We start from the raw sequence: 12,726 nt of genomic DNA, 5'->3' as shown, positions 1-12,726 counted from the left end.
TGCCTGGATATAGAGTTGCAAGTGAGCTCATATTTATTGTGTCTGGGAAATGTGTCTTTTAAAGGGGTCACTGTAATATCTATCTACATAAAATATATTTATGAAATATTCACCAGATCCAGGTTTTATTCAACCATATTGGCGTGTTTGTTAGTAACATTAGCCCTGGTCCTGCAACATTTATCTATTTTTGCTGGTGTTCCTGCCCCATTTCAGAAAGGACACCTGTACTCCTCATATTGTTATCACATTTACTTTACATATTTTTTGTTTCCAGGATGAAAATAGGAGACAGAGGGAGGCAATAGATGTGTTTAGAACCACAGTAGATGTGCAGGATCTAGAGATTCAGCAATTAAAAAATATTGAAAAGGTAAAACATCTACACAAGGTTTGCAGTACCAAATAAATTGCTTACATATTAGTATATATATTTGAGGACAAATATTTGGGGTATAAGGATAATGCTTTGTTATATAGGGGCAGATTTATTAAGCTCGGTGAAGTGATAATGTGGCTGGTAATTTATCACCGGGCAAGCAGCTCCTAACTTTGATGTTACAGGCTTGGTTTGAAAAATAACAGGTTGGAGCTGATTGGCTGGTGATAAAGACTGGACACTTTATCACTTCACCGAGCTTAATAAATCTTCCCCATAGTTTGATATGCTAAGTTATGTGAATTCAGGTGGTTATTTTGGTTCACTCCTGGCAAATTCCTTCTTAGATGGACAAAACCATGTGCACTGCAGGTGGGGCAGATGTTACTTGTGCAGAGAGAGTTAGATTTGGGTGGGGTTTTACTTCAAAGTGAGATCTATGTTGCAGTGTAAAAATAAAGCAGTCAGTATTTTCCCTGCACAGAAACAAAATAACTCACCCAAATTTAATTCTCTGCACATTTTACATCTGCCCCCCCTGCAGTGCACATGGTTTTGTCCATCTAATAAGGAATTTGTCAGAAGAAGTGAGCCAAAATAACCCCCTCAGTTTCTTTAACACACTGGCTAGAACTGGACTATTCTGCACTAATGTTGGCACTCTCAGCAAACAAGGGCCACTTCCTGCACCTACAACCTGATACTGGTCATATGCAAAATCAACCCATTTAAACTGGACAAAATCTACAGAATAATATAAACTATCTGATAACTCGGATGGACATCAGATCAATGATCATTGCACACGTTACTGAATTTGCTTTAGATTCGGTTATTTTAAGGCATTTTATGATTTATTTTCTTTATTTTTTCCCATGAAACTTTCACAATTTACAATTAAGCTCACATTTACAAATTGTATATAATGTGTGGGTCCCATAAATATGCAATTCTAGTAAGAAACAAAATCTAAACAGCAGTCTATGGAGTAAATCCAATAAGGCGCCAGTCTGCAGATGTGTATTTTCAGACTCGAAGAGTCTGCCAGTATTTTGTTAAACTTGCAGACTTCACACAAATGTGTGCACCCAAGAAATGCATATTTGCAGTATTCGCAGCAAGGGTGTGCAATCTGGGAAAAGTGCATAAAAAAGATAGCTTAAGAATTTTGTTAAATACAAAGAAAAATAGAAAATAGTTGGTTTGGGGTAATTTGCTGCAACTCAATGTTTAAACAAAATGACCAAAAGCCATTATTTTTTGTTGAAATAAATACTTTTATCAAATTTGGGGTAACGTAGATAGCAAAATTCCCCTCACACTGCATAGCAGCCATTAAAAAAAACCAATACTCCCTTCATATATTAAAACTTACAGGGAGTTGTCGGTCACGATCCCCGCTGCTCCCTCCGGACGCAGCTGCTCCTACTGGGCCCTCTTGCTGTCACTGTGCCCTCCTGACACTGCTGCTACCGCTGGGCCCTCAGCTTCGCCACATGGAGCTGACTGAGCTCCTTACAAGCGGTGCGCAGGTGTGCGGTGATGTTACCCACGCACCCGCCACAATGCATTCCTGGGACCACTGCAGTTTCAGGAGTGAGTAGGCAGTCCGCATCTCTGTCCTTTGCGCTCCGGAGATGGACCCCGGTCCGCCAGTTGCCTACCACTGGTCTAGATTCTGTTGACTATAGATAGGTGTCTAACTAAACGCATTTGACCAAGAGTGCAAGAGTGCTCGACCCTGTGTATGTCGATCTAGATGCCAATAATCTGCTATACTAGAACCAAATAAGACAATATACTAGAACCTGTGCTAATATTAGTAATAAACACACCAATATGCCCTTTTCTCTTTGAGAAAGCCTGCTTATATGGGGGCGAAACGTGTCAGTCTAATGGTAACGGTGCCCATTTCTATTTATTTTATTCTTTGGCCTGGTGAATACAAGGACTTTCAATTGCACATCTCCCCTGGCCCAAACACAATCACAATCGGAGCACCAGGGGAGAGGAGATACTGCTTGTGTAACAGCAATTACAAGCCAAAACACGGAGTGCGTATTTTACATCAGCAGACACTCCAGCATAATTCAACTCATACAAGACAAGTAAGCCACATCATTAGCAGGTAACCCAGAGTACATCTTCTACACCAGCTAGGGCCATAGCATCACCGATCCAGCAATCCACGACAGAAAAGCAAAGCCGCAATGGAAGCAACGGGTCTAAGCATCATCATACCAGGATGGTAAGCCAAGCTGCAATGCTAGCGGCAGGTATTGTATACCCTACGAGTGACTGACCCAGCTGGACTGCCTGGATAGCACAGATATAGAGTTGCAAGTGAGCTCATATTTATTGTGTCTGGGAAATGTGTCTTTTTAAAGGGGTCACTGTAATATCTATCTACATAAAATATATTTATGAAATATTCACCAGATCCAGGTTTTATTCAACCATATTGGCGTGTTTGTTAGTAACATTAGCCCTGGTCCTGCAACATTTATCTATTTTTGCTGGTGTTCCTGCCCCATTTCAGAAAGGACACCTGTGCTCCTCATATTGTCATCACATTTACTTTACATATTTTTTGTTTCCAGGATGAAAATAGGAGACAGAGGGAGGCAATAGATGCGTTAAGAACCACAGTAGATGTGCAGGATCTAGAGATTCAGCAATTAAAAGATATAGAAAAGGTAAAACATCTACACAAGGTTTGCAGTACCAAATAAATTGCTTGCATATTAGTATATATATTTGAGGACAAATATTTGGGGTATAAGGATGATGCTTTGTTATATAGGGGCAGATTTATTAAGCTCGGTGAAGTGATAATGTGGCTGGTAATTTATCACCGGCCAATCAGCTCCTAACTGTGGTGTTACAGGCTTGGTTTGAAAAATAACAGGTTGGAGCGGATTGGCTGGTGATAAAGACTGGTCGCTTTATCACTTCACCGAGCTTAATAAATCTACCCCATAGTTTGATATGCTAAGTTATGTGAATTCAGGGGGTTATTTTGGTTCACTCCTTCTGGCAAATTCCTTCTTAGATGGACAAATCCATGTGCACTGCAGGTGGGGCAGATGTTACTTGTGCAGAGAGTGTTCGATTTGGGTGGGTTTTTACTTCAAAGTGAGATCTATGCTGCAGTGTAAAAATAAAGCAGTCAGAATTTACCTGCACAGAAACAAAATAACTCACCCAAATCTAATTCTCTGCACATTTTACATCTGCCCCCCCCCCCCCCCCCTGCAGTGCACATGGTTTTGTCCATCTAATAAGGAATTTGTCAGAAGAAGTGAGCCAACATAACCCCCTCAGTTTCTTTAACACACTGGCTAGAACTGGACTATTCTGCACTAATGTTGGCACTCTCATCAAACAAAGCCCACTTCCAGCACCTACAACCTGATACTGGTCATATGCAAAATCAACCCATTTAGAACTGGACAAAATCTTCAGGGTACTTGTTTCCTAGCACGGCGCCAGCGATAAAAATTGTATCCAACGGGACCCCAAAAATCGCTTCCATCGCATGCAACCAAATCGCATGCGATGCGATCGACACGATTTTTACATTGGAATCAATGTAAAATGGTCCCTGCGACCCAAATTTACATTGGCCCCAATGTTAAATGCCCCCCAGACCCCAATTTTCATTGTTTCCCAACCCTGATGGGTCAAATGCCCCCCCCCATTGTTAACGCCACCCCACGATGAACGCCAACCCGAAGCGTGGCGAGCGCAGCGATACGCGTCCTCCGACCTTTTCATACCCGCACTATCCACGTTGGCGTGGAGTTGATTTTATATAGTGTGGCGAGCGGACGCGCATTACTTCACAGATATTACGCGTCCGCTCGCCACGCTTCGGGCTCGGTGGCTTGCTGCACTCGCCACACTATATAAAATCAACTCCACGCCGACGTGGATAGTGGGGGTATGAAAAGGTCAGAGGATGCTTACCGCCGCCCATCGTGGGCTCGCTGCGCTCGCCACGCTTCGGGTTGGCGTTCATCGTGGGGTGGCGTTAACAATGGGGGGGCATTTGTCATGTACAATACCCATAAGGGTGGGTATACAATGAAAAATCTGGTCCATTGGCCCATTTAACATTGTTCCCTATGTAAAATCGGGTCCATCACATCGGTCGCATCGCATGCCTTAACTTAAGGCATGCGATGGACGCGATTTTTTCATTGTCGGGGAAAAGTCTAAAAATAGCCCTAAAATCGCGTCGGTCGCGTCCATCGCATACCTTAAGTTAAGGTTTGCGATCACCTACGACGGGCACCGTGCTAGGAAACAAGTACCATCTTCAGAATACTATAAACTATCTGATAACTCGGTTGGACATCAGATCAATGATCATTGCACACGTTACTGAATTTGCTTTAGATACGGTTATTTAATTATCAATTATACCATAATTTGCTCATCCTAAAGCTGGATACATGCTGAACTTCATTCTTAGGGATTTTACAGACTCTGACGGGTCGTAATGACAAATCAGAATGTTGTCCAATGTGTGTGCATGCTCACGCACCTTGTCAGCGGCATCTACCATCGCCTGTACATGCTCATCGCGGCCGGTATCAGCAAGTGTTTGTACACATGCAGGTGCCAGCCATGGACCGTGTCCCTTCTTGCCAGATGTCACTGGGTACACACATTATTAAGTGTCTACCCAAGTTAAGAAAATTGGTTTGACAATGATCCAATTCGTAATCTGTGTGACCCAGTGACATCTTAATGTATGGGCTCAATGGGCAGATTCCCATGGGCCCCCTAATTCTAGGGGCCTTTGAACTGGGGAGGATTGAGTTGTGGACATCCTGCCTCCTTGAGCTTCTTGAGAGGCAGAAGAAAATGCTGCCTGGTCACTCTGATTGTGAATTACACGCACTCTCTTCCTGCTTCCCAGTCTGAAGCCAAACAGAGAATGGCTGAGTGACTGTCAACATGCTGACTGGTTGATCAATCAGATCAATCAGAATGCTGACAGCCATTCACTGTGTGGAAGCAAGTGGAGACATTGCGCGGGACCACAGGAGAGGCATTTTAGGATTTATTTTCTTTATTTTTTCCCATGAAACTTTCACAATTTACAATTAAGCTCACATTTTACAAATTGTATATAATGTGTGGGTCACATAAATATACAATTCTAGAAAGAAACAAAATCTAAACAGCAGTGCAATTAAATGACGTGCAATTATTATAATAATTTTATTTATAAGGCGCCACAAGTGTTTCGCAGCGCCGTACAAAGGAACAGTACAGGGAGACAAAACTTGGCATAACATTGAATACATGACAAAAATAGAGTACAAATAAAGAGCGCCACAGTTTAATACACATTACAGCTTACATATAAGTAGTGAGGACTCAATCAACATACAACTAGAGGCTTGAGGCCAATGATGGAGATGAGTATGCAGACGAAGATGGTCACTGAGTGTTTGAGTATAGGAGAGCTGTGAGTGAAAACTTCCAAATGCCTAATTAGTCATTAAAGGGATGGCCAAGGGGTCCTGAAACAAGTCCTGACAGTTTTACCTTACACTGAAGATTGTATTTGGAATTCAATTGAAAATGCAATTTACATTGTGAATTTGTATTAAGAAAGGCTTGCACAAGCGAAGGTGCACCTAACTGAATTGACCCCTATATGTCAATGCTATAATCTTATACCCCTTATTGTGCTAGAATTTTCAGTCCTAAATCATTTCTGCAATATTTACATGCATCCTTATTTCCAGTATAATTAATGTTTTCTTCATTTTATAGAAGCATCAGACAGAAAAAGATGAGCTGCACTGTCAACTTCTACAGATGGATATGTCCAATCCACACTCAGGCTTGCTATACAGGAACCCATATCAAGGTAGCTTTGTATAGGCTCAGGTCGCTAACATTTGGGTGGTTTGATGGCATGTGGAGGGATTGAGTTGTATTTAAGGCATGTGGGCAGATATGAGTGCTTATAATGTTTTGATGGATATTTAAGGTGCATGTGGGGAGAGGTGATGGCATGGAGAGAGTGCTGAAAGGCATTTAAGAGACATATGAAGAGGTCAGATGGCATTATGTGTGTTTTTGAGTGTAACCTCAGCTCACAGACCAGTTGATCACTAGAAAGTGGGATAATGTGGCATTTAACTGGCATCTGCCATACTAAGGTGTCAGCAAGGTACACAGTAAGCTGGAGTCCGCCTATGTGAATGGGCGTGCACTACAGTGTGGCATAATATTAATTAAGTGCACTTTGTGGCATAATGTGAACTATGGCACTTCTAAAGTAATAGTTATGGTCAGCTGTATGTCAGTTTGAATATTTTTGAAGTCCTGTTTGTGATGTGTACAGATGCTTTACCCTCCAAAGATTCAGAACTAGAATATTTGTTTTGTTAAATTATTATTTAAAAATAAATGTGGAATGGGAAGTGTGAGCAGTAGAAAAAAGCTGCAATCTCTTCATCGGAATTTATAATTGGTCCTCCCACTTTCGTTTCTTAACTCAGTTAACTGGGGCTATAAGAAGAGCAGAGGACAGGAACAATGTGTAATTGGAGCAGCACCCAGGGCTACCACCTTTTACCAGGCTGTGCACACACTTAACAAATGCAACTTCAATCAAATGATCTAAGGCTAGGAAAACACTGTGATTATTTTTGTCAAACTGACAAATGGGCTGATTCTTCTGCCACTGGAAAGTCCCGAAGTTTTTGTTGTTGTTGTTTAAAGTTCACAATTTTTTTATTGCACAACACAATTTGCATATGTACGCGCACAAAGAGGATGAAGTAACCAGGATAAACAATAGCACAGGTCATTTAGAATGCACATACACTACACAATGGGCCTAATTCATACTTTATCGCAGGGCAATTTTTTTTTAAATGGGCAAAGACATGTGTATTGCAGGTGGGGCAGATGTGTAACATGTGCAGAGAGAGTTATATTTAGGTGAGTTGTGTGTAACGTGAAATCTGAATCGCAGTGTAGTAATAAAGCAGCCAGTATTTATCCTGCACAGAAACAAAATAACTCACCCAAATCTAACTCTCTCTATCTCTCTGACTTAATCAAGCCCCACCCCTTTCCTTCCAAATTCCATGAGGGGGCGGGGCTAAAATGATGGGAACGGTTCAATAAAAAAAGTTTAATGTGACACGGTAGTTTTATTGAGGAACTTATGGACCAGGGTTATGGGATACATTAACGTAAAGTAAAATGACAATATTGTGAAAAACCACCGTATACATCTTTAATTCTTCCCTGCCATGGCCTAAAATTAATTGACCTCCAGTTTGCATTTCATCACTTGGATGAATGACACTTTTTGTTACTTATTTATACTGTAGAAGCCAATATTTCATGAACGGTAGTTTTTCAATATCATAGATCTGTTGTATTATAACGTTCACTAGTCATGCCATGCTATTAATCAAACATTTTTATATATTATTCAGGACCTAGTATGAGTTCATCCAGAGGGGTAAGTGGAGTTAGCATGTAATAGTCTTCCTACAAAAATGTAATCTAATATATTTATTTACATTGTTGGTATCCACTACATCAGTGCTCCTCAACCTTTTCCTATCATCAGAGCACCTAGGCCATTCTCAGAATTTTGCGTCACACAAAAAATATAGGAATTACAGTAAACTTTTAATTCAGATAATTAAGTCATAACTATAACAAATATTAACTCTTAAATATAACTATTGTAATACCAGTGCTTGAACTCAATAATTGTATATTCGGCTCAATATTTGACAGAGCAACTCAGTTATTGGTCAAGTCCCTTCGAGCACAACAGAAAATTAGAGACGAAAACTTTTGCTTATATATATAGACATATATTGTAGAAAATGGGAGCAGAACTGCAATAGCATGGTCAGAAATCAGAGGATATTCCATTTCTAGACTGACAAAGGAGTTCAGTTTTGTCAACCTCAGAGCTGCCAGTCATTGGTTCTCTTTTTCTGATATTCTTAATGGCACCTCCTTCGTTGTGTTCCTCCATATTGCATTTTGACAGAAAAACAACATTTTCAGGCACACTCAAATCAATGTAAAAAATAGTCTCACATGCATACATTTCTCACATGTAACAAATGCAGTGAAAGGCCTAATTCAGACCCGATCGAAGGGCAAATAAAATGATCTGACAGCACTGAGGTAAAAATAATATGGCCACATAGTGTAATTTGAATTTATTCTATTTAAAACATGAAATATTATTAAAATACATAAATTGCAAGTATCAACTATAGAGAACCTTGATTGATATAAATGTAGTTACACACACACACACACACACACACACACACACACACACACACACACACACACACACACACACACACACACACACACACACACACACACACACACACACACATATATTAATGTATTGGCACACCTCAGAATAAACTTGATAAATGTGCTCTTCTAGGAAATGAGAATCCCGGAATAATACCCAGCACTTAAGGAGGTACCTAGGGAAACTAAAGTCTGTTAAAGTTATTACTGCTGGCAACTGAGCAAAATGCCCACACTGGAAAGCTTGTGAAGTGCAGTTAGAGAATGCCCTTGCTTGGTATAGCAGTTAATGGTACCTGGGTTGGGTATTCTTCTTCTATTCTTAGCCAGTCAAGATTGAACAAATGCTGAGAGCCCAGAATGTGTGAATGATGGCTCAGATCCTGACGAAGACGTGGGCAGTTCCACATTGAAACTAGGGATTCCAATCCTGTGGCATTTGTTCAATCCCAGGATTCAGGATTGAAAAATGCTCAATCTCAGGTTTCCCGGGATTGCCTCCCCAATAAAAAAAAACACGCACCCCTCCCTCCAAACCGGCCATACAGCACATTTACTCACATGGGCAAGAGGTGCGGCCGGGAGAGGGGCGGGCGGCAACAAGGTGGCGGTGCGGCCGGGAGCAGCAGAGCGGCGGTGTGGGGGTGCGGCGGTGGGCTGCGCAGCATTACCTTCAACCACATGCACTGCCTGGCAATAGACTGTGCATGCACTGTTTAATCACCAATTCCCAGGGTTGGAAACTCCTATCCCGGGATTCAGATCCTGCAAATTTTAGGGCCAATTTCTGGGATCCTGCCCATCCTGATCCCAGTATTAGCCATCCTTGTTGAAACATGTTAAGGCACCACCTATACTAAGCCATCATTCACACATTCTGGACCCTCAGCATGTCAATCCAGACCAGTTACCAATAGGAGAAGCACAAGCACATCTAACCCAGGTACCATTGGCTCCTCACATTTATATTTCAACCCTCAAATGACACAGCAAAGCAAAACTGAAAGTTCACTACCGAAAACATCTTTATTACATTTAATGTCTATTCATTTCCTTTTTACAGAATGAACGCTTGCAGCAAATAAATCCTTTAATATGTCCACAATGTTCTGAAGTATTTCAGCCTAATGAATTTCAAGTGTATGAAGATCATGTGATGTGCCATGAAACGGAGAGCTAGTGCATTCACACTATTATATCCACTTGTATCTTTGACCACACTTAGCATTATCAAAAGAGTGGCCTTGTGATTTTTACTGCAAGAAATAATGTCAGAGATTTGGGGTAATAAAATCTATATGCAAACATCAGATTTTCTTTGATTGCTCATAGTAAGGGTCAGATGTATTAAGCCTTGAAAAGTGATAATGTACTGTACCAACCAATCAGCTCCTACCTGTCTTAATTCAAACACAGCCTGTAACATTGCAGTTAGCAGCTGATTGGCTGGTATTTTATTATTCTCCACTTTATCACTTTTTTAAGGTTTAGTACATCTGGCACCACAACTGGAATACCGAACTTCTATAATTGTATTGGGTCTTTATTATTTATTGGTGAAGTAGTGCTTAGCCACAATATGTCTACTTCCTATTCTGCAATAGTTGCCATTTAATAGAATCAGAGGTTTTTATTTTAAGACAGTGGTTCTCAACCTCAACCCTCAAGTTTTCCCAACATGTTATGTTTTAAGGATGTGTCTATGAAACAGGTCGGATAATTACTAGCCCAGCAAAAATAGATTACCTCACCTGTGCATGATTAAAGAAATCCACAAAACATGACTGGTTGTGGAAACTTCAGGTCAAACCTTTTACTACGAAACCTAAAGATGCATAGCTCAAACCTGACCCTCTCCAGGAGGGACAAAATGCTTGGTTTCTGGACGTCTCTCTTAATTTATAATTACCATCACCTGTGGTGAAACACCTATCTTATCAATTAACCTCTTGTAAACAGGTGATGGCAAATCATAAATTAAGACAGAAGTCCAGAAACAGAGCATTGTGTCCCTCCTTGAGAGGGTCATGTTGGGAGGTATGAAGTTGCCTGTGTAATTTACATTATACTTACAGTGCGCCAATAAACTAAACTGCATTGATTGCCAAACCTGGTCATCATGACCCACTGAAATTAGGGCTATCCCTGTTTCAGCATAGGTGGTTACAATCAAACTGAGGTAATAATTAAGCAGCCTGTGCTGGTGCTAGTTTAAACCATTGTTTAAACCAAATGTTTTATTTAAACAAAAAAAAAGTTTTTTCTTTAAATATTTTTATTAAAGAATTGCATCAATGTACTGTATACAGAAAAAGAGACTATTGTGAGAAATGAATATATCTGGTATACATCATAACAGAAATATAGAAATAAACAGAAGTTCAAATCAAGAATCGTGTTGTTGGTTGTTAGTGTACTGTACTCACGATATTCTTACGTAAAATAACATGTCAGAAAGCATATTCAAAAAGGCAATAGAAGACAATGAGAACATATGAGGGAAGAGGTTTAATCAAAATGGAGGCGTATATAACTGAAGAGTCACGAGGTTATACCAGGACGCTAATTGTACAGCTTTCCTGAGAGAGTTTTTAATAGGGAGGAGTAGGGATTTAACTTACGGGAGCCATATTGCAAATAATTTCTTTGCCTTGGACTCTTTATTAAGTGACATTTCTAGCCAGTCCATTTGGTAGAGGTATGAGAGTGTTGGATGAGATCCACTGTGAGAGGATTTTGTTACGTGCCGCAGCAGCCAAGTTTGATAAAAATATTCTCTGTCCTGAGGACAGACGAGAAGTGTTAGGGGTAGGAGAAATGTCCCAAAGGGCCCATTCGGGTGTAGGAGTGAATAGAATGCCAAATTGGGTCTCTACATATTTAACAATTGTGAGCCAGAAGGCATTGACTTCTGGGAAGCTCCACATACAGTGTAGTAAGTCGGCATCTGTCATTGTGCATTTGAAACAATGGGAGTTAGACGCTGAACCCGTGACCATCCCAAGTTTCGGTGTATAATAGGCTTGATGTAATAGTTTGTATTGCACCTCCAAATAGGAGGCTGAAACAAAAATTTTGTTTAACCTAATAAAAGCGGTGAAGAGGGCAGGTAAGGTGACACCGGGAAGATCTACAGACCAAGTTTTCTATATTCAGCTGACGTTTGAGATGGATATACAATAGGGAGGTCTTACATGGTCTACTATGACAATGTCTAATCATGACATCCAATCCAGCAGTAATATCTGCCGTTGGTGTAACACTCAATTAAGTATCAGCTCAGATCTTTCTGTGCAGGTAATTTCTTGGTACTTGTTTCCTAGCACGGCCACAACGATCATGATCGCGGTCATCGGGGGTAAAATCGGGGCCATCGCGGGCATCGCATGCACTAAAAAATCGGGTGCGATGCCCGCGATTTCCCCATAGAGAACAATGTTAAATGCCTCAATTTACCCGCGATGACCGCGATTTCCCATAGGAAACAATGTTAAATGGGTCAATTTACCCAAATCATCATAGGGAAGAATGGTAAATGGGCCAGAAACCCCAATAAACCCCCCTGAACATTGACATGTCCCCCCAAAAGTACTATAGATCGGTATCTTGTCGTTTGAGTGTCATCACTCCAGCTGCAAATAAGTGGTTCATTTACCATGCAAAGCATTCAAATACATGACTAAAATATCAATATTACTATAACATTAAAGTTCAGGTCCTTTTGAGCAATTTAGAAGGGTTTTAAACTCCTTTGACATACTGTGCTGGGCTGAAATCGCACTGACGGCCTACATTGTCTGCTGCACGCTTGTATTAATACCTGCATCGGCCACCTGGGACAGACAGCTTCATCATGTCCACTTTCCCATCGCCAATGGCTTGGAACGAGTCTGCGCAGATTGTTTACACCGCTGATGGCTTGTAGCGGACCGCTCGCTCCCTGCCCACTCTGACATCGTTGGTTCGTCAACAGGCGGCGACCGCTGAGCGGGGTAGCTAGAGCTGTCTGCAGG

At 41.0% G+C, this 12,726-nt stretch overlaps 1 protein-coding gene across 4 annotated transcripts in view; it reads left to right on the top strand.

The window, feature by feature from the left end:
- CALCOCO2 (calcium binding and coiled-coil domain 2) overlaps positions 1–11,078 on the top strand; it is an 88,259-nt gene extending 77,181 nt beyond the window's left edge. For all 4 annotated transcript variants that reach the window (XM_083147053.1, XM_083147052.1, XM_083147051.1 and 1 more), the window contains 5 exons: positions 278–373; positions 2,980–3,075; positions 6,173–6,269; positions 7,858–7,883; positions 9,777–11,078. In XM_083147053.1, coding sequence (XP_083003179.1) covers positions 278–373; positions 2,980–3,075; positions 6,173–6,269; positions 7,858–7,883; positions 9,777–9,893 — 432 coding nt within the window. In that variant the 3' untranslated portion in view covers positions 9,894–11,078. The remainder of the gene's footprint in view (positions 1–277; positions 374–2,979; positions 3,076–6,172; positions 6,270–7,857; positions 7,884–9,776) is intronic.
- The last annotated feature ends 1,648 nt before the right edge of the window (positions 11,079–12,726 follow it).

This window comes from Crinia signifera, chromosome 6 (assembly GCF_055691185.1).
Source record: "Crinia signifera chromosome 6, ASM5569118v1, whole genome shotgun sequence".
NCBI lineage: Eukaryota > Metazoa > Chordata > Amphibia > Anura > Myobatrachidae > Crinia > Crinia signifera.
Note: the sequence above shows the minus strand (reverse complement) of the source record. Positions and strands in the feature narration are given on the sequence as shown.